Source organism: Carcharodon carcharias, chromosome 15 (assembly GCF_017639515.1).
Source record: "Carcharodon carcharias isolate sCarCar2 chromosome 15, sCarCar2.pri, whole genome shotgun sequence".
In the NCBI taxonomy this organism is placed as follows: Eukaryota; Metazoa; Chordata; class Chondrichthyes; order Lamniformes; family Lamnidae; genus Carcharodon; species Carcharodon carcharias.
In genome coordinates this window covers 96,647,457-96,669,642 of record NC_054481.1, presented here as the reverse complement: position 1 = coordinate 96,669,642, position 22,186 = coordinate 96,647,457, and the positions used below count along the sequence as shown (strand labels likewise).

Here is a 22,186-nt window from a genome sequence, read left to right as displayed (position 1 = left end):
AAAAATCTAAATCTTAGCTTCATTTAATTGTCATTTTCTTAAAAAGGCAGATTTGCTATTTTTAAAAATATCTGTTACATTTTTCCCCCTAAAATTGTTGATTCATTTTATGAATCCTGTTCTAAACTGGTCACCTCCCCTGATCTTGCCTACATGGTCATTATTTCAGATATAAGCCTTGGCATAGTGTGTCAGCTGACTTAAATTACCTAAGCAGTCTTCTGCTGTTAGATCTTAAAAACGGTTATTACTGTTTCACTGCTCCATTCTTCAGTGAATTAATAATATATATATAATTTTGTGACATAACAGGAAAAAAACTACTCTTTTTATATGCTGTTGATAATGTAGACCTAAAAATAGGCTTTTTTAAAATATAATATCTGCAATTAAAGGATGCATCACATGTTGCCTGCAACTACCTCAGGACCTACAGAACACTTAATTAAATGGGTTCTGTATTTGGGAAGGGGAAAACTGTTCACGTTTTGTAATTGACACCTTTGTTAGATTGCCAGATGGACTCCCTTTGAATGTTGTATCAGGTTTAATTGTGATGTGTAAAAAATGAAAAAATGGCTAATTTCACTTTACTGCTCAACTCACATAGACAGTGCTGCTAAACCTGTGCATGGTAGTTATAATATTTTTCCTGTCTTCAATCAGCTTGTTACTACTCCTCCCCCACCAACCTCTTTTTTTAATTGTTCAAAGCAAGAGGTTTTGGAATGTTCTTGTAGACTGTTTGAAGGCTTTTTGACAATAAGGAAAAAATGTGGATTTTCTGACTGGTAGGATGAATAAACGCACCATGTCTCAATTAACATGGGATAAGTATAACTTAAATGTCTGCAGTAAAGTTGAGCATGTTCCAGGACCTAGTCTCTAATTAGAGTTTTTGAAATGTTGTATTTTTTTGAAAGGTTTGTCGTCATTCCAATCTCTCCTGTCAGAGGGAATTTGATACAATTACTGGTAAACTCATTTAGTAGGATATTACTTTCAGAAATACTTCCAGCATCAGCCTGTTATTTCCCCTTTTTAAAGACGCACATTTTTCCAGCGGTTTTATGTATTAGTCCTTTGTTCTTTTAAAAGATTGCTATAAAATCATAACTTAAAAATACAATAAGCTGTGCTTTGGTGTGTCCCACTGCAGTGTCCAAGCATTGCTGGAATTCAACTGATCACATATAATCAAACTAATTTGTGATTGTCTGCACAATGGGACTAAGGGATTTGGGGTACAACTTTAATGCAGGCAATCACAATATATAGTTATGAAGCAAACTTGATGAAGTTTTCTTGTGATAAGTGCTAGTCTCCCTTGCAGTTTTAAAAATATGTTTAAATATATGTTTATAATGTAATATTCAATATTAGAAAAGGAATTTAAATAATGCAGAAGTATATTATTTAACTGTATTATTTAAAGTACAAAATGTTTACCTATTAAGTATTGCTCATATTTTGCCAATAAAGCACAGCAGATCCTTCTTAATTTCTATTAAACTGTAGCTGAGAGCAAGTTTAATAATAGTATAAAATAAATTATTTATCTCTCCAACCTTCACATGATAACCAGCTGTTGATAACCAGCTCATTAAACCCCATCTTAAACTAAGAGTGAATACTAGCCCCAGTTAAGAACTGGGTTATCTTGTGACACGTCAAGCATGAATGACCATTTCCTAAACTAGTGCTCTTTTTGCATCTAATGGACTAGCTTTATCAAAGTGCTGCAGAAGTCACAAGTTCACTCTGTTGCAAATGCTAATCCCCCTGTGCATGTACACACACACATAACTAGAGGATGAACAAAAGTTGACCAACAACTTCCGCAAAGCCAACACTGCCACAGGAAAACTGACAGCTCTATTTGCAGTATACAAAAGGACAGTTATGAGTATGGCAATTTGGAAGTCACGACAAGTGCTGAAGTTATGAGGGTTTTTATTGGGGAATTACGTTCCCCCCCACCCCGCCCCCTCCTCCCCCCCACCCCGCCAAACACACAGACACCCCAAAACATTATGAATTTTGACAAAGGTTTATTTTTATGAATCTTTTCATTAGAGAGCACCTCTCTGGGAGCAACAATCTGGAATAAGAAGTGTAGACCCATTTCACTGGGTAAGGAGACAAGCCTTTCCAGCCTTCCCTGCCGCAATTTTCCCCAGTTGATTCCAAGGGATATGCAATTCCAGTGGCAGCATCCTAAATAACTGGCGGTGAACCTTGTGCTTGGACCACACTCAAACGGGGTAGTGGGGGGGAGTCGAAGAAAGGAAAGTGCCAAACAGGATAAGTGTCCTACTCTTGTTTTAGGATCTCTGGATTTTTGAGCCTGATTGCCTTCTGAATGCTGTTATCTAACAGCAACTGAAAGACCCTGAGGCAGAAGAAGAGTCCCAAAGCTGTAGGTCTGCAGTTGCACTTTCACTTCCAACCCAGTTTCTGCCCTGAGATCCAACTAGGGCTTGGGTCTAAATTGGGGCAAAACTAGGCTATGTTAATGACCTGGCCCACTAAATTTGGGCATCTCTTAGTCTACATAGGCACGCTTTGACTGAGCTACACCTGTCCATTGCCCAGACACTGGAACCCTCACAAAAATCACACCTCTTAATTTATTGAGTTTACTGGCATTTTGGTGCTACTATGATTCTGAGTGTGAATCTCAGTGTGCATTTTTAAGTAAGAAAGATGCATTATCAGGTTAACCCTGTTCTGCTTTAAAATCTCGACACTGAGAAGTATCATGAAAGGAATTGTAATGACAGGATCAAGTAAAGCCAGAAAATATATTGATAACAGGTATAACCACCTTGTCTCATAGAAGCAACTGCAGCCTGGTTTGAAGAAGATAAACCACCACATAAGACAACAGCCAGGCTTCCCATCTCAAATCTACTTTCAAGGAAAATAAAATGTTTTTAGAAACTGCATTCCTTTTGTTACACACAACTTATTTAGGGAAAACACTAATTAAATACACCTGTAACTGGGACTCTGAGCATAACCACTCATAATTTTTTCTGCCCTGAGCCTGATGCAAGAAACAATGGAATAAAAAATATCTGATTGATATTGTCCCACTGCACAATAGCAGCTTGCATTTATAAATCACTTTTAACAGTAAAACATTTCATCTGGTTCTGACACTTCACTCTCGCTCTCTAAGTGATCTGAATGATACCAAAGACCTACAGAGCTAGTGGGGAAAAAGTATTTTCCAACTTTAAAAAGCTGGAAGTTGACACGTATGATTAAACTTCTGGGTTGGGGGAGAGGCATGTTATATTGTTGCAATTTGTGTTGGTATATATTATGAACAAAGTACTACGATAAATTTGCAGCTTGGTTTCTCAGATGTCTTTGGAGTAGTGCTCCCTAATTATTTTATTTGTGTTTTTTTAGATTGTGAAATTAACTCTCACGTTATTTAATTCCATTGGAGACCACAATGACATTTCTGCCATACAATTTCAAAAAATGTACTTATTAATTTTTTTGTATGTACATTTTAAAAGCCTGTTAGTGTGGCTAGTATTTTTCACTTAATTTTATGTTTATAACATTATTTTCAGGCATGTGATTGTGTGTGTGTGTGTGTCTGTATAGTTAGCAGAGAAACAAAAGCAGAAGAAAGGAGCTTCTCAAAAGTTTTGCATAGAAAAGTCCTTCAATCCACAATTCTGTTGTAAGAAAATGCAGTATTAACTGTTCATTTTTGTGACTTCATAAATGAGAAACTTGTCGTGCTCAAGGCTTGAAGCTTTGTGGACGAATCTTCATTTCAACTTGCTTCAGTGAGTAACTTGAACCATGCCAGCCATACCATGTGATGCCATCAGAATTTTGGGTGTGCTGCCCTTGACGATAGTAAACTCCATTCAGATTGGAATCTGTGCAGCAGTTGTACCAGTAGCCACCTGGAGTCAAAAGGATAATGAGTTACTGTATAAATTGTGAATTAAAGATTGGGGAGGCAGTAGAGAAAGATAGTACAGTTAAATTCAAGAATGTGATTGCAGTATGGTATTTTTCAAATTTGGGACAGCCAGGTGATTCGCATGGTCTTTTCTAATCCAGTGCACTTTTTGTAGTATCAATATTTTTTCCTTAGTAATGTATTCATAGAATATATTAAAATAGTTAAATTCTGCAAGATATTTTCACAATTCATATCAGACATTGCTACTAGAAGGATGTTCTGTTGGTTTCTTATGCCCAGGGTAATGAATTGCCTGCAGATTTCGTGAAAACTTACGGGTTGCCTTATATAACTTAACAGTTCTTTAGTATGGCATTGCAAAAAGTAAACATCATTCACTGCACAAAAGCATTTGGTTTTCTTTTTGTTTACCTATAGGCTCTTACCTTTGCGGAAATGTACACAGTTGTCCACGCACTTGTCATTGTCTTTGTCCTTTGTGCTGAAGGCAGTGTTGTTGTGGTATCTGAGTGAGTCCCGTCCAGCTGTCCCATTGTAGTTTCCAATGATTAATCTGTAGCTATTTAATTCATTGCTTATCGAAAAGTAGTCATATTCTGCATAACAAGTATGTCCTTCCCAGTCCTGTTGTTATATAGGTCAAGTCATTAAACCGTTCACTTACACTGATATAAATTGTTACCAGCATTAATTTGCATTTAGTTTACGCCTCAAAATTTTTTTGAGGTAAGAATTTAAATAATACATGTCCTACTGTTTCCAATTCTGTTCATTGAATATTTCATTTGAAATAAAAATCATAATCTAATAAGTTACCTCCATGTCTATCCTGAGCGTACTTGGCTGCCTAGTTAATCGAAAAATGTGTTCATTTCCCAACCAGAAGTCCCCACGGATGTTGCCAAACCCTCGCTTGTACTGTTTCCAATCACGATTGAAAGAGCTTAGGCCAGCTTTGCGACGTTGTATAACAGTCCAGCCACCATGTCCAGTTTCCATGTCACAGTACACCTGTAACAGTCCAAATAATTATTCAACAAGGCATAAGGAGTAATCTTGAATGCCAAAGTATTTTGCTAGATTTTCATTCTATAATGAGATTCAGAGCCTTATTCGCTTGTCTAAGTTTGGATATGTGTACTTGCAAGGTGTTGCAACGTCAAATCATTCTGATGCATGAGAATTTTGATTTGAATTTCCTATTGGATAAGTCCTATTGAATACACAATGTATTACAATTATATATTCATAGTTGAGTAATAAAGTAGCTTAAATATTTAACTCTTTTCACCCTCCATTACTCAAGTCATTCTTTAGCTCCATCAGAGCACATTTTCTTCAGAAATATAAATGAAGAACAAACTAAAATTTTTAACTTGCCTTCTGTCGTGGAGTATCACAGCTTTTCAGTCTTTTTTCATTGCCAGTGGCAGAGAAAAGAATGAATGGTAGTTTCCCGCCTGGTAGTGAGTATCATAAATTAACGTGGATTTCAGTTGCTGATGCAGGCTCTGTCTAACTTGGAAAAAGACCTCTCAGAGTGGAATAAGATACTAATGACTAAAGAGTTAACTCTGGTGTTGTTCATACACAGCTACAGTAATGCTTAGATTTAAAACTGATTCTGAAGCAGTGGCAGTACATATTCACTACAAAAGTAAAATCTGTAAAATTTTAGGCCAAATTCACCATGTTTGTCAAAATCACAGTAAAATAAGTTGGTGATATTTTAGTCTTCACTAAACAATTCTTGCATCAGAGTGACATATTCACAAATGATAAATAATAAGTGTACTGTGTATTGCAGTCCACCAATTTAAACCTTAGAGGCAGTAAAACACGTCCAAAAGAAAGTAAAAATAAGGAAAATTTATTTCAAAAAGCATCACCTCTAGTTCTGGAGTTCCCAGGAACTCATCTGCAGGTAGCTTGTATACACCAGATATTCGATAATTCTTCTGGTACAACGATGTGCAGTCGTACGTGGCATCTGTTAACAAAAGATTAAAGACTGCATTACTATTCCAGAATCCTTGCATTTTAAATCAAACCATTACTGCATTGCAGCCAAAGCTACGTATGAGCAATAATGAAGAGTGGCCTTTTTAGTAATATCTATAAATATTTTTTTCCACTCTGAGATTCCTTTCCAAATTATAACAGTGATTGAAATCTACATTGATGTTTGGTACTCACTCAAGCAGGAAAATTCCATTCATTCTCTTCTCTGCTGCTGCTTATGAAACCAGACTAAATAGCTACATATGCCGCACCAAGAAAGCAGTGAAATGAGTTAAGAATTTTTATTGTAGTGGTTTTTACATCTTTCAGAATGATTTATTAGCTGTGGAAATCTTAACAAATACAGCATATATTCTATTCATTTTGAAATATTCTGTATATTGGGCCCATGTAAATTTTCTACCCAGTCAGTTGGCATTGTTATCCTGAAATTGCAGACTGGTGTTTTGCTTCAACCTCTCTGAATTAAGCTGCCTATTTAGGCTTTAACTTTCCTCCACTTCCCCTTTCTACGAGGTCAATACATTCTGATGAAGAGCATTGTGGACCATTTTGAGAGTCCCAAAGCTTGAGAGCCTCTTAGCTCCTGACCCTTTTCTCTGCAAGGTATTCATCTGGCTCCTTCTTGAATAAGAGCGGTCTTCATAACCCAACCAAGATTATTTGTTCCGTGTATTCACCATCCTCTGTAAAAGGTAAAGTGTAAACTATGTTCACCTTGTGAACTTGAACTTATCTTCTGAGTTTAAGTCCATATCTTACCCTTTATTCAGCATACCTGAAAACACTCACTGCCTCACTTTGCTTAAATTTCCTGTTTGCTGCTGTTTTGGATTAGGAAAAAAGCTTTTTCCTAGATGTTTACCTTTGAAGGAACATAGATTTGATCAAATTTGAGTGACTTAAGTACTGTTTTCTGTTTTCAAAACACAAGATGCCAGTGGGTATACCTGTCCCCTGTTGATGGAGACTGTCCAACCTTGCCAATTTATTTCTTTTGTTGTATTATTTACTAACTGCAGCAAATTAGCTAATTAATCTTTGAGCCCAGGATCTGCAGCAGTCCAGGATAGCCCCAATTATCAGCTATATACTAGCTTTTAGATATGAAGACAGTGAAAACCCAACCAACATCACATGTAAGCAGCTTTAATAAATCCATTTTAATTCCTGTTGATGAATGGTTTACGATGTAACTGAGCTGGAAGCATTAAAGACGCTGCCAATTTTAAATTAAGTTTTGTGAAGATTGAGAGAGCTAATGTTTTCCAATAGCATATGGTAAATTCTCTAAAATAAAGTCATAGAGAATATAAATTTTCATTGCTCTGACACTGTAGATCATGATTTTTCAAGAATTTCAGAGAGCCAGTGCAGACTCTGGGCCAAATGGTCTCCTTCTGCACTGTAAGGATTCTGTGAATGGGTTTGGGTAGTGGTGTGTTGCACCAGGTGAGTGTGTTCCTGAGCTCAGCAGTGCCGAGACATAAAATTTTCAGCAGAGACATCAAATTGCTTCTGCAAATTACTGTTTATTTGAACTGTTCCCAAAAAAATGGCTCAATGAGCAAAATTGTGGCAAGTCAGGTGTCCAGAATCACAGAATTTTTACAGTACAGAAGGAGGTCATTTGGTATATTGTGTCTGCCCTGCCTCTCTGAATAATTAATTTTCCTGCTTTCTCCCCATATCCCTGCACATTCTTCCTTTTCGAATAACGGTCTAATTCCCTTTTGAAAGCCTCGATTGAACCAGCCTCCACCACACTCTTAGGCAATGCATTTCAGAACTTAACTGAGGATTGATTCAAGTGAAATTGCAGGGCCAGGTTGTTCAGTGGAAGTTTAAGTAAATATAAGCACCCTTCTTAGTCCAGATGCAAAAACTAAAAATGGGCAAGTGCATTATTTTTAGCTCCACATACTCCGAAGAAAGGTTGGACATAGACTCCTAGAATCATTACTACAGACAACTATCAGTATCCCAGAAATAAAAAAAATGCAACAACGTAAGCTTTCAATGTTTGAATAACCAAAATAATACTATTTTGGCCCTGTGGGTATTTGACACTAATTATAACTTTTTTTGAGATTACTGCCCATGCTGAAATAGCTGATTTGAACTCGGGTGTCAATTGGGCAACCGCAGTTGGCATTAGGACTCCTGGGTTAGGGAGGACAAACATAAGAGAAGGTTCCTGCTTTTTATCATTATCCTGCTGAAAAACGTTCCAAGAGTAAGGTGTTTTGAGGAGCAGATTGGGCTCAATTGTGATGCCTTGTGATGTGGTCAACAAGACTGTCAATAATTTCCTTGACTCTGGCATGAAGTATCGATGTTTGGGCCAGATACTGAAGATCTACCAGTGAAAATGGGACCATATCCCAGTTAGGGGCAGTTCCTTCGGCAAAGAAAGTTGAAACATCATTTTCAAGTAATTGAAACTTTTAAGGAGGGCTTTTCAGGAATAACAGCTGGACTGGAGGTAATGTATTTATCCTATTGTTTGGTTTCTGGTTGCAGTGCCATGGAGGTGGATTTTGATTTGCATTGGTGGCAGCATTATCAAAATCTGCCCTTTCTGTTTTGAATTCAATCAGTGTTTTGTATTCTCAAATGATCAATGTAGCTTGAAAGGAACTAAAGCACCTCTCTTGTCGAAGATGGTATTGGTTAGGTGGCCACTGAATTGTGTTCCATGTGTGAACTTGTGTACACATAGCTGATGTTCTTTTGCCTGCCCAGTAACTGGAGTACTCTGCATACATTTGTATGGTTCCCAGAAGATGTGGTATCAATTCTAATTTGAAACCGATATATTTCAGTAAGATGAGGAACTTAGTGTTATACATGTTGTATAGTCATTGGAAATATCTTGCGTTTTACCTTGGAAAATAAAGATCTAGTTTGGTTATTTTTCCAAAAAATATTAGCTTTTTCAGTGTAAGGTAGTAGAATGTCCTTTGAGAAACTTGCTAAGTTGAATCAGCAGTTGGATATTTCTAGAGGAAGCTTGCATGGATTATTACATACGATAGTCTGGAGTCATATGGTTTAACAATTGCTGCAGTGATTCATTTAGACAACTTGATTGCCTCTTAATGAAAACAGTGTCTAGGTCTTATGGATAGATGGTCCTTCTGCCTTTCCAAATATTTGCATTTTCTTCAATGTGCCATCTGCATAAATAGTTTCTTTTTTAGAACTATAACTAGAGTTTGAAATGTGTGAATAAAATAACATTTTATTTTGGTGCATATTGACCAAGTGATATATTTGTTTTAATATTGTAAACATACCTTGATTGAAACTTGATGACAGCAATTTGGAATTCTACTCCCTCTGAAGGTGTGCATTGGTCATTACTGTGAGAGTTACCTGCCAAACAGTATTTCAGTTTTTCCTATACTTATGTAATTGTCTTTTTAGGTTTTCTTTTGCTCCTTATTTTTCTCATCTTTCACTGAAGTCAGATTCCTGCTGACTATATGAATCCAGAGATGATGAGCACCCTTCCATGCCCTAATCAAGTGACCATACTTCATGAGTGAGTCTAGACAGTAAGGCCTGTGGTGATCAAAGTGCCTGACCAACCATATCACAGATGAAACTGTCCCTGTCTTCAGTGAAATACTTTTTAATTCCCTTCAATAGAATTATTTTGTAACTGTAGATTTCTGCCATCCATAGCCCCAAGAGTGCAGCCTATCAGATGTTACAATCAGATGCAGAATTTAATGTATAAATGATGATGATTACACTATTTTAAATGTCTTTTTAAAGTTTTGAAGCATCCTTCATCTGTGAACGTATCTCTACATGATTACATTATAAACCACAGTGTGACCGGTCAACCGTGAAGTCTGTATTAGTGAATGTCTTGGATGTTAAAAAAAAAGTTATTGCTGACTGATAGGTTTACAATAACTAGACAAACGATTGAACACCTCATTTCTATTGCAAGCATCATCTGCCTGGTAGGTACACCCACCTCGTTACTAGGACATCATTACTCTGGGCAGGAGATATTGTACATTTGAGAAATGGCAACCTGATTTCCAAATTTCAGCAAGATCTGTTCAGGGTCTAGTGGTCTAATATTTATATACCACTTCTAGAAAAATTAGAACAGCCAGAAAAAAAGCTAAGATATCAGTCTGTTTTCCATACATTTTGCCTAAATAATTGCAAAGGGATGCTGGTTGAAAATGACACTGATGCAGAGCAATATTGTCCTATCCAATTACATGTGCCACTTTTAAAGCAAAATTAGTCAAATGGCTAAGTAACTTTAACAACAAAATAGGATTGTGTGATGAAATTATTTAAAGATTGAATTTGATGCTATTACTCTTCTTAGTTACTTTTGAAGTTCAGTCACTGTTATTTAGAGAAACTGAGCTGTCATTTTCCATAGTGCAAGGTACCACAGGCAACAATGGGATGAATGACTATTAATTCATTTTGCTGATATTGGCTGAGGGAAAATGTTGGCCAGAACACTTCCTGCTTTGGAAGAAGTGCCGTGGGATCTTTTGTATCTGCCTGACCAGATGGATGGGACCTCACTTTAACACCTCATTCAATAGATGACACCCTGACAATGCAGCAGTCATGGAGTACTGCATGAATGCTTCAGCCTAGCCTTGGAGTTGGGTTTAGATCTGCAACTTTCTGACTGAGGCAAGAGTACTACTATTGACCCAAACTGATAGTTTTATACTTTATTGCAGTCACTGCAGACGATTGGGCCACCATCCATTACAGCACGAAACAGTGCAAATAACCTAGCACTTAGGAAATCAATAGCAGCATAAACTTGTGAAAATATGGATCTGTGAATGCTGTTGGGGTAAGGACATCAGTTTCAGTGGACAGAATGGATGAGGATCATTCTTGAACTATGGGCCTCCATATTTCACAGCAGGGTCCAGTGTATCAATAGAAATTGACTCCCGCTGTTGAATGTAAAAGGGGCACGCACACTGGTGCATTGGATTTATTTTTCCAAAACCAGATCCAAAATCCAATAAATGTTAAGAGTACCTCACTGATTCTTTCTCCTTCTGACCGATGTTCAATTTAGGTAATGTGGAAAGTGGGGACCCTTCATGCATGGTTTCTGATTATGACTGAATGGTAAAGGTATGCCATGTAGTCTGTTTCATTAGCAGGTGAGAATTTAAGACTGCTGAGGTTTCTTGTCTGATTTGACTAGGTGTCTGATAGAATCATGTAAAACACACACTCAGACGCTTTGAGTGGAATGTGAGTGTTCTTTCTGTTGTCTCCAGCCACGTGATACAAATGTGAGCTGGAAGTGATCTGTTGAACCTGCAGCTGTGTAGGGCAAGAGCTGGCAAGCATGGATTTCTACTTTGAGACCGGAGGTAGATAGAGCACTTCCCCTAGATGGTGTTGAAATTCACAATAGTTTGTAGTTTCATAATGACCCATCAAAACTAAAATCCTGAGAATATATTCTGCCTTGAGGAATCCGTAGTGAGTGAATGGAAAAAGAGAGGTCCTGACCATTAGCTGAATCCTGGTTCGCCAGTTACAATATTTATTTTATTTTGTTAAACACACTCTAGGATCCCGTCATTATCTTACCATTACCCATCCCCCCCGCCCCACTTTCCAATTGTGGCAAAGGTGGTGGGGGAGCAAGGCTTACTGTGTAATTTTAAATTTAGAGTGCACATAAATTCAGTCACAACATAAAAATGTGATAAAAATTAGTGATTTTTTAAATTATAATGTCATAAAAGGAAACTTTTTCATGCAAAGATGTAATTCTATCTTACAAAAAGAACAAGTTATACTGGTATTCTATTTGTGTCCTCGTTATTGCAGTGGATCAGAAAACTCTTGTAATTTTGCAATAAAAATAAATGTGATTATTGAAACATTTAAGTGCATTATGTGGGAACAGAATTTTTTTTTTGAGATTTCTGATATGTTGCTGTCTGTTCAGTTTGGCATTTTGTGCTGAAACAGAATGTAGTTTGAACATAATGGGACTTGGAAAATCAACTTACTCAACCTACTGTACCAGTTCTACAGTTGCTTTGAGTAACTCCTCTTTATGTACTGGTAGCTTAAATATACTGTGATTTAGTAAACAATATGAAGAAACTACTTGATTTTGTTTTATATACTAACCTCTTAAAATTAACCTAGTTGATTCCTTTAACAAGTCAGAAAAATAATTGAAAATATACTCTTTACTCCAGCTTAGTAGGCTCGCGTAGAAGAAAATATAGTTAAATAGAGTCCAATAATAAAGTAATTAAAATGAAAAAAGTAAAAATTAAAGTGAAAATGGCCTTATTATCAACAGAAAGCTTTTAAGGGTTTTGTTAAGCTTAATTGGGGTGAATGGGTTCAGAGGCACTTACATTTTTTGGGGAATGATGGTTGTGATTTTTAGTTCAAATATAATGCCTGATTTGTTCCTTTTGAACCATTTTCCACATAATTGAGAGTTTTCCAAATTATTTATGAGTTTGAATGGGATCTCACTCAAGAAAATTGGGAATACCCAGACCACGTTATACAGCTGTGTTTTATTAAGTGGGAATTTGGCTTGCATTTGTCAAACTTTTGTCAGATAATGCTCCTGTGAAGTCCCTTGGAATGTTTTACTGTGCTAAAGTAAACTATAAATGCAAGTTGTTGTTCATAATTGATCAATTTAAATTGTTTCATCATAATACTGAAATACTAATGTTAAGTTTTATCTCTCTGCTTAATTTTAGCTATAAAGAAATACAAGTAACTGTTTTCAAACTGAATGATTTTTACATACGAACATATGAATTAGGAGCAGGAGTACGCCACTCAGCCCCTCAAGCCTGCTCTGTCATTCAGTAAGATCATGGCTGATCTAACTTTAACCTCAACTTCACATTCCTGCCTACCCACAATAACCTCTCACCCCCTTGCTTATCAAAAATCTATCTACTACTGCCTTAAAGATATTCAAAGACTCTGCCTCAGCCATCTTTGGACAGAGAGAATTCCAAGGTCTCTTAACTCTCTGAGAGAAAAAAAATGCTCATCTCTGTCTTAAATAGGCGACCCCTTATTTTTAGACAGTGGCCCCTAGTTCTAGATTTTCCCACAAGAGGAAACATATTTTCCACATCCACCTTATCATGTCTCGTCAGGATCTAATATGTTTCAATCAAGTCAGCTCTTACTCTTCTAAGCTCCAGCAGATACAAACCTAGCTTGTCCAGCCTTTCCTCATAAGACAGCCTGCCCTTCCATGTGTTAATCTAGTAAATATTCTCTGAACTGCTGCCAATGTATTTACATTTCCTTAAATAAGGAGACCAATACTGTACACCTTTTATACTTTTGCAAATGCTAAATCACCTTTCAAAACTTAAATTTAAAAGGCTAATGATTGCCTCTGCTTATGCATACTATACCTAATGTTATGACAAATACATTTAATAACATCTTCCTTCCCATCCCTCCCTTCTCAGAATAATCTGCTCTTACCTGTTGACGTCTGAGTAACTGTTTGGGCTGCCTGAAGCTGAATAATATCTATCCGATTATTCACTTCAGAGTATTTTCCTTCAGCTTCTGTAATGCGAGATTCAATTTGCCGATAGCCGTTTTCCACTTCCATCATCTGCATGACAACATTTATCCAGTCAGTCTCCTGTTTCCTACTGAGCTCAGTAAGAATGCTAGTCAGGTTGGCCACCTGGATCTTCAGCTCTTTCAGATCATCACAGCAAGTAATGAGCTTCTGAATGTTCACTCCTCCTGTAGTCCCCCTTCTCCGAGGTGCTTTCTGAACCTGGCTGTAACCTGGAGGAACGTTGCAGAGCAGCAAAATGAATGAAAGGAGCCAAAGGAAAATCTTGACTGGCATCCTTTGAAATTAATGACTCTACAAAACTACTGTCCTTGGGTTTGAAACGCTTGCCACTTTGGATTAATTTTTCAAAAATCTTAACAGCACTAGTGACCTATCAGCTACTTTGGCAGAATGTTTTAAAGTTACTTTTTAGAAGTTCAGAATAGTTAGAAGTATGTTGTTAAAATAAGTTCCTGTTGCATACTTCATCCACTGAACATGGAAGCTTGCTAAGTTGAAGTATTCTCGGTGTCCTTTTCAGAAAAATGTAAGCAGTCTTAAAAACAGCCCAGACACAGCATCTTAAATATCTAATGCATCTGTAGTCTGTGCCCCTCCCATTCACTGCACACATGGCAAGCTCCTCCCTCTCCATCAATTTAGCTCAGGTGCTGACAGGAATGTGGGCTGGAGTTTTTTTTGGGAGAAGGGTGTCTTTTGTTTGAGGTTTGGTCAGCAAAGGACCTCCCAGTCCTGTCAGCTTTTCCTGTTATCAGATTACCAGGGTTACACAGGAAGGCAGCACCAGGTTTGTGCATTATTTCCCCTTTTCCAAAAGATACATGCTGTGGCGAATTAAAATATTAATCAAAGCTATTAGTACAGTTGAGGAATAACTTGCAATACTCTCAAATGTTCACATTTCTCTTGGTTGGTTTTCAATGAGTTTCTAAACATAAAATCTATTATATAGTGTTGGAATAATTTTTTTTTAAAAAAGTACCCCCATAAAATAACGAAAGTCAGCAGTTTTTCCTTTTTGTGCAGGCAAGGTGCCATGATGTGATTACTTTAAGCTGTATTAAAATACATGAAACCAACATACTGTTTCACTTACCGCTACTTGTGCATCTGATATACATTTCATTGAGGTTAGGCACAATATGTGACTCGTGCTGCAGATGTATCCTACAGTCTTCATTTGTAATCAAAATGGTGTTTTTAAATTGACTTGGATTTTTATTTTGTGGTTTATTTCACATGTTCAACTGAAATTTAAGACAGACCACTTTAGAGTAATGTTACAAACAAATGACCAGACTTGCATGTGGATCTAGTTGAGCATTCGATGCTCTTAACACTGAACTTTAATTCTGCCCTTTCAAAATTTAACAGATAATCCTCCATGCACATGCCCCTCCCACTCCAACTGGCATGGGCAACATCAGTAGTTTTTTTCATGAAGGTAAGGTATACTGGGAGGTAATACTCAGTATCATTTATCTCTGGTCATATAGTACACATGCAAGAAGGATGAGGAAGAAGTACTGCTATGGAACATCTTCACTGAATTTTATTCCTCACCCCTCTTGCATGTGTTCCGTAACAAAAACACTACTTCATCTCATAATATTGTTTGTTTAAATCTCTCCCGCCACCACCAAAGCCCAAGTTAATGCATTTGAAATCCTCAATACTTGACTTCTCTCCATTGAACCCTTAGCCAACCTCATCCATTTACAAATTTTTATTCAGTTAGAATTCCTGCATTCTTCACATTCATAAAGACAAGCAGTCCCAAGCCTTTCTAAACTCTCCTATCTCTCCATATCCAAGAGAATTTCCTTCAAGATCCTCATTGTCACTTCTGTGCACCTTCTTTCCTTTATCCTATGCACCTCAGTGATTTCACACCATTTGCTCCTTTGATGTCCGGTTACTCCTGCTTATTAACTCCTGTTCTGCCATAGGTGGCCAGTCTTTTAGTCACTACACCATGTTCATTACAGCTACCTGAGTTTATATTTCAAAACCCTTATTACACTTCTCTTGGACTACCCCATTTCTGTTCCCAGAGCTATTTCTTGTTTTCCCTCAGATTCATTGTCCAATGTTTTCCCTCCTCACTCTAAAAGGCTAGGAGATTTAGTCCTTTTTGTCAGGGTGTTACTAAAAGTTAATCTTCTCCTGATATGATATATAAAGTTAACATTTAGTTTCATGAACACTGGAACATCTAGAAATGTTTCCAAATCACAGTATTCAGTATCGAAAAAAAAACAAAATGAATGTGAAGAGTGCATTTAGTTATATTGCAAAAATAAAAACCTGTTAACACCAACCATGTTCTAACTGAAACCTTTGAATGTATAGAACTTTAGAATCCTCTGAATTTTTGCATGCATTGTTTGAAATGAACACCAAATTGTGGCAGTTTCTTTTGCAGCTTTTAAATATGATTTGAAATATTTTGACTGCATGCTTATTAACATGTCACGATAAATATTGGCATTTTCCAAACATCACAGTTTTATGACTGAACAGAGCATTGTATCAGACAAATTTCTAGTGTTCCTTTCATTTTCCTCAATGCTGTTTAGTTATATACCACATCCTGTCTCCTTTTACTACCTGTCAATCACAAGTGCCACTCCCTATTAGTCGGCAAATATTTAGTATTGATTTTTAAAATGTATTTCTTTAAAGTCTCTTCTTTCCTTCCCCATACTGCTGCCTTGTACATTACTTCCACAAAGAGATCACATCCAAGTAATTTAGCCCATGCATCTCCACAGAACCTCAGCAGCCACTGGATGCAGACTGATTCACTTTTCCATTTTTACAACCCCCTAGAAGTTCCTCCTATGGGAAATACCACTAAACAAGGAGTAGTTGTTTAATTAGAGCAGTGACATGTGTTTTTAAATAATTAGTTAGTGGGCTGAAGAAATAAATAATCTGCATCCCAGAAATGCAAATACAAATTATTATCTCCATAAAATAGTTCAAGTTACAGCAGTCCTAATTCTTATTTTTCTGCAACAATATGGACATTGAAATCTGTATATTGAGTTCCAATGGTTTAAAATAAAATTTGAGCCAGAGTTACTCTCTAGGATGGGCATGAATTTGATGGAAGTTTAATATTGTGACAATTTAATGGCAACAGAATAGTGACAATGAAATTCCAATTATCTCTCCTCAACGTTCTCTGTATCTTTACCCACACTATCCTCCTCCAATACCTTTCCTTTTTTCTCTAGTTCTGTGGGACTACCCTCACTTGGTTCCACTCCTAACTGTCAACCACAGCTAGAACATCTCTGGCAATGCTTCCCTTCTATCCTCCAGACCATTACCTTTCTAGCCTCCCCAGGATATATCTTTGGCTCCATCCCACTACCTCAACTGCACACTGCTCCTTATTGACAATATTCGAGGATGCAAAGTCAACTTCCACATGTGCGCTGACACTAGCCTCTACCTTCTCTTCACCTATCTCTCTGTTACCATTTTGCTTGTCCAACCTATTGCCTGGGATGATTTGCAGATTTCTTCAGTTAAAGCTGAAGCCATTGACCACAGCCTTCACACCCTAGTCATTGATTCCATACTCCATCCAAGCCACTGAGGTTTGCAAACTTGGGCATCCTATTCAACCCTGTGCTCACTTGCAACCTCTTATTGACCCTACTACCTGCTTCTGTAATATTACTCACATGTTCACCTGCCTCAAGCTACCTGCAGAGCAAGACCCTAATCCATGTCTTTCTCATTCCAGACTTAACCTTTTAAATGCTTCCTGGGTTTACCTTCCAACCTCTTTAAAATCCAGTCACCCAAAACTCTGCTGCTTGTATCCTATCCTGCACCAAGTCCTGCTTATTGTAGTGTTTATCTTCAGCTATTTACTTGTTTGTACATTATCCAGTAATTTTCAACTAAGCCCCTGCCCCAATGGTGATTCTTGTTAACAGTCACAATGCGTAAGCAGTTATGCAACTTGAAATTGAAGATCCAGTTGTTATAACATAAATAATATCTACTTTAAATGGTGGGAGAGTATTTTCACTCTTCCACCTGAAGCGGCTGTCCGTGTCCCTCACTTCACACATATAGCTGCTTTTATTACTCTTTTCAATTTGCAACATTCCTTTCTTATTTCTTTTGTTATCTTTCCTTAGAGTCTGACTGTCAAACACCATGATGTAGTTTAGTTCCCTTCTTAAACCCTTTCATTACTTTTTTTAATATCAAAGTTGAACTGGCACTGACTGCTGTTATTTCTTCATAGGAAGTTTAACATGTTTGCACTCCAGACTTCACTGTAATTTCAGAAAAATTGCTGTAACATCAGGTATGCAGCACCACAGGTAGAAGAGTGACATTTGCTTTCCTTTTCTTCCACCCCCACATTCGCTCCCCACCCCAGCAATGATTATGGTTGACTGGAACCTTTCATTTTATCCCCAATTTAACTCTCATTAATTCTCGATTTTCCTCATGCTTGCCTGTCCTTTCCTATAAGTGCGTGTATGGCTAACTGGCACTAAAATTTCCCAAAGTAACTGGGTATTTAGGTAGTGACTTCCCTCTGCTGTGCTTAGAATGGAACAAGTTAAAGATGTAACTGGACAATAGGAAGGCTTTTGGACAAGGTGCCCTTCACATAAGAGATCACTAAGGTTATCACAATTATTTTAATTGGAAACTAAAACTTACACCCATAAAATGAATGACTGAATTTGAGCTTTTGGATAGGTGGTATGTGTTTAGTTGAGGTTATCCTCTTGTGGAAGTATATTTGTATCTTTAAAAGTTTGAGCTTGTCATTGCAGAATTATGGAAACTGAGTGTCAAGTAATAAAGCTGTATTTTACTCTAGGGATTTAGATAGCATAAATTTAATTGGATTTGGTGTCATGTTAGCAATCAGACTAAATTAGAGCACTATCATGTTCTCTGTGCCATGCACATGCTGTAATATATATTGCAAATACCAGTTACAGTGATGCTGAAATTATACTAATTGATGGCTAATGTGATATGGTCACTCAAAATGATATAATAAACTTAAATTGCAGTTCTAAAGGATAATTGTAGGGCATGTAATATGATTTGCAATATACTGAGTTTTCATTCCACGTATTTTGTTGTAAAACTCACGATGAGGCTAACAGCACTCGCTATTATGAAAAAGTAAATCAGGCAGCAGCGTCCAGCGAGCGACATGCGCAGTCAAATGCAGAAATCAGGAAGTTGCTATCTGAGTTACGTTATTCCTCCAGAAGCTTCACTATAACTGTATCTTGCCAAGAGACTCTGCATTGAAATACATGGAAGGACATGAAGTAGGGGTGTTTACTTGACAGATACACACTAAACATACCAGAAAAAGGTAGGTTTGTCTATTTTAGTATTAATGTAAATTTTTAACTGAGTGGTAAGTTTTGTTTATCTGCCAAACCACACCCCAGCACTAAAATTTACAAGTGTGGAATCACATTCCTTCAGATTTTAATATTGTTGGAGATTTTTTTTAAAAACCTTTTAAAAATTAAACTTTATTTGTCTTTTACCTCTCTCCTAATCCCATTTATCTTTCCCTTTTTTTATTTTGCTTTCTGTACGTGATTTGGCATTGAATTAACTATTCTAACTTGGACTTCCTGGTTCAGACTCAGTAAAGACTCTTTCATCTAGTTAAGGAGATACACATTTGCTTACTCTGTCCACACAGTTCCCAATTTCCCTAGAGAGGGTGCCATGGTCATTTAGATTTCTAATCATTGAAAGTTACATTGCAAAAGCCCATAGGAAATCTACAGAAAAGTGTAATGAACAGCTACTACTGTTCATTTGCTGCTGACCACAAAATCCATGTCAATGTGTTAATCCAATCCCCTAATCTTTCGCTTTGAAGCTGATATGATGCACACAGTTCTCCAGTTGAGATAGATGGCAAACAACCCCTTTTTGGGCATATTCTGTTGCTAGGACACTGAACTGCCTCTTCTGATGATCCTTGTGGGGAAATATGATGGAGGTGTACAAGATTACGACAGGTTTAGATGGGGGAGACAAAGAAAAGGTGTTTCCATTAGCTGATGGCACAGGTCTAGGGGATACAGGTTTAAAGGTTTTGGGCAAGAAATGCAGGGAGGCTGTGAGAAGAACTCTTACACAACAAGTCGTAATGACCTGGAACTTGTTGCCTATGAGGGTGGTGGAAGCCGGACTGATGATTGATTTCAAAAGGAAATTAGATGTGACCTTTAGAGGAAAAACTTACAGGGCTGTGAGAATAGAGTGGAAAAATGGGACTGTTTGAACTCCTCTGCAGAGAGAGCTAGCAAAGACTCAATGGGCTGAACAGCCTCCTCCTGTACCATTATGACTCTTCCACCTATCCCCAATGTGGGAAAGTGATCCTTCCATTTTGCACCTTCCACTGGCCGGTGAACCAAAATAGGGAGTTTCTACTTGAGAAATTGTAAACACATAGCTTTTGCCCTGCCATAGCCATGGTTTGCCATCTGTCACACGACCAGGTTGCACCAAGTTGTGTCTGTTCCTTGTATCTCTGTTCTTGAATTATCATGTAAACAAATTGCACTGATTGCATTTTTAAAATAGTAGGAATCCTTGGGCTTCAAAGGATGTTAAAAGGCAATGAAATAGATGTATATCTGTAGGTGGCTGGTTGAAAGTCCTCAAATGAGTTCATTTAACAGTAAAATAGGCTGGTGGCTTTTGTGAATTGCTGCTGCCTAGCCTAGAGCCTGTATGCACCATGGAATGAACTGATGGGCACTTTGAATAGCTGCCAAACAGGATTGCTGGAGTTTGCTTCTCACTGAAGTCCTGGATAACATTGAGTTTAATAAAAGCAAAATACTGTGGATGCTGGAATCTAGAACAAAAACAAAAATACTGGAAAAACTCAGCAGGTCTGACAGCATCTGTGGAAAGGGATACAGTTGACGTTTCAAGTCCATATGGCCCTCCATCAGAACAAAAAAATATAGAATTGAGATGAAATATAAGCTGGTAGAGGGAAGTTGGTGGGACAGGTAGAGCTCAATAAGGGGCGAGTGATAGGTGGAGGCCAAGAAGAGACTGCCAAAGATATCATTGGCAAAAGGACAAAGGAGTGTTGATGGTGGTGATATTACCTAAAGGATGTGCTAATTGAGACATTAAGAGTAGCAAGCAGGACAAGCTAGTGGCAGATGGCCCTACTGGGGGGAAGGGACCGAAATGGGCTAAAAGGTGGAGATGAAACAATAGATTGAAATAAATTTAAAAATAGGTGGGAAAAGAAAAATATATTTGTAAAAAAACTGATAAATTATTGGAAAAAGGGGTGGGGATGGAGGAGAGGATTCTTGATCTGAAATTGTTGAACTCAACATTAAGTCCGGAAGACTGTAAAGTGCCTAGTTGGAAGATGAGGTGCTGTTCCTCCAGTTTGCTTTGAGCTTCCCTGGAACATTGCAGCAGGCCAAGGACGGACATGAGAGCAGGGTGGTCTGTTGAAGTGGCAAGCGACAGGGAGGTCTGGGTCATGCTTACAGACAGACCGAAGGTATTCCGCAAAGCGGTCACCCAGTCGGCATTTGGTCTCTCCAATGTAGAGGGGATCACATTGGGAGCAGCGAATGCAGTGGACTAAATTGAGGGAAGTGCAAGTGAAGTGCTGCTTCACTTGAAAGGAGTGTTTTGGCCCTTGGACGGTGAGGAGGGGGGAAGTAAAGGGCCAGGTGTTGCACCTTCTATGGTTTCATGGGAAGGTGCCGTGGGAGGGGGTTGAGGTGTAGGGGGTGATGGAGGAGTGGATCAGGGTGTCCTGGAGGGAACGATCCACCCTCACACCTTCCTCTTCCTCCTAGAACCATGATAGGGACCCCTTGTCCTCACTTATCACCCCACCAGCCCCCGCGTTCAAAGGATCATCCTCCGCCATTTCCACCAACTCCAGCATGATGCCACCACCAAACACATCTTCCCTTCACCCCCTGGTGGCTTTCCAAAGGGATCATTCCCTCTGGGACACAGTGATCCACTCTTCCATCACCCCCTCCCACGGCACCTTCCCGTGCAACCGCAGAAGATGCAACACCTGCCCCTTTACTTGCCCCCTCCTCACCATCCAAGGTCCCAAACACTCCTTTCAAATGAAGCAGCATTTCACTTGCATTTCCTTCAACTTAGTCTACTGCATTCGCTGCTCCCAATGCGGTCTCCTCTACATTGGAGAGACCAAATGCAGACTGGGTGACCGCTTTGCGGAACACCTTCAGTCTGTCCGCAAGCATGACCCAGACTTCCCTGTCGCTTGCCATTTCAACACACCACCCTGCTCTCAGGTCCGTCCTTGGCCTGCTGTAATGTTCCAGTGAAGCTCAACGCAAACTGGAGGAACAGCACCTCATCTTCCGACTAGGCACTTTACAGCCTTCCGGACTTAATGTTGAGTTCAACAATTTCAGATCATGAACTCTCTCCTCCATCCCCACCCCCTTTCTGATTCCCCCTTTCCCAATAATTTATAATTTTTTGACAAATATATTGTTCTTTTTTCTTTTTCCACCTATTTTTAAATT

At 38.2% G+C, this 22,186-nt stretch overlaps 2 protein-coding genes across 5 annotated transcripts in view; one reads left to right on the top strand and one right to left on the bottom strand.

Moving 5' to 3' along the window:
• The window catches only part of mtor (mechanistic target of rapamycin kinase), a 367,630-nt gene that overhangs the window by 139,306 nt on the left and 206,138 nt on the right, over positions 1–22,186 (top strand). The window lies entirely within an intron of this gene.
• On the bottom strand, positions 3,766–13,874 carry angptl7 (angiopoietin-like 7). Its single transcript, XM_041206151.1, has 5 exons — positions 13,493–13,874; positions 5,848–5,948; positions 4,775–4,969; positions 4,384–4,582; positions 3,766–3,935 (listed from the first exon to the last, which is right to left on the bottom strand). Exons 1-5 carry the CDS (start codon positions 13,872–13,874, stop codon positions 3,766–3,768), a joined length of 1,047 nt encoding a protein of 348 aa, XP_041062085.1.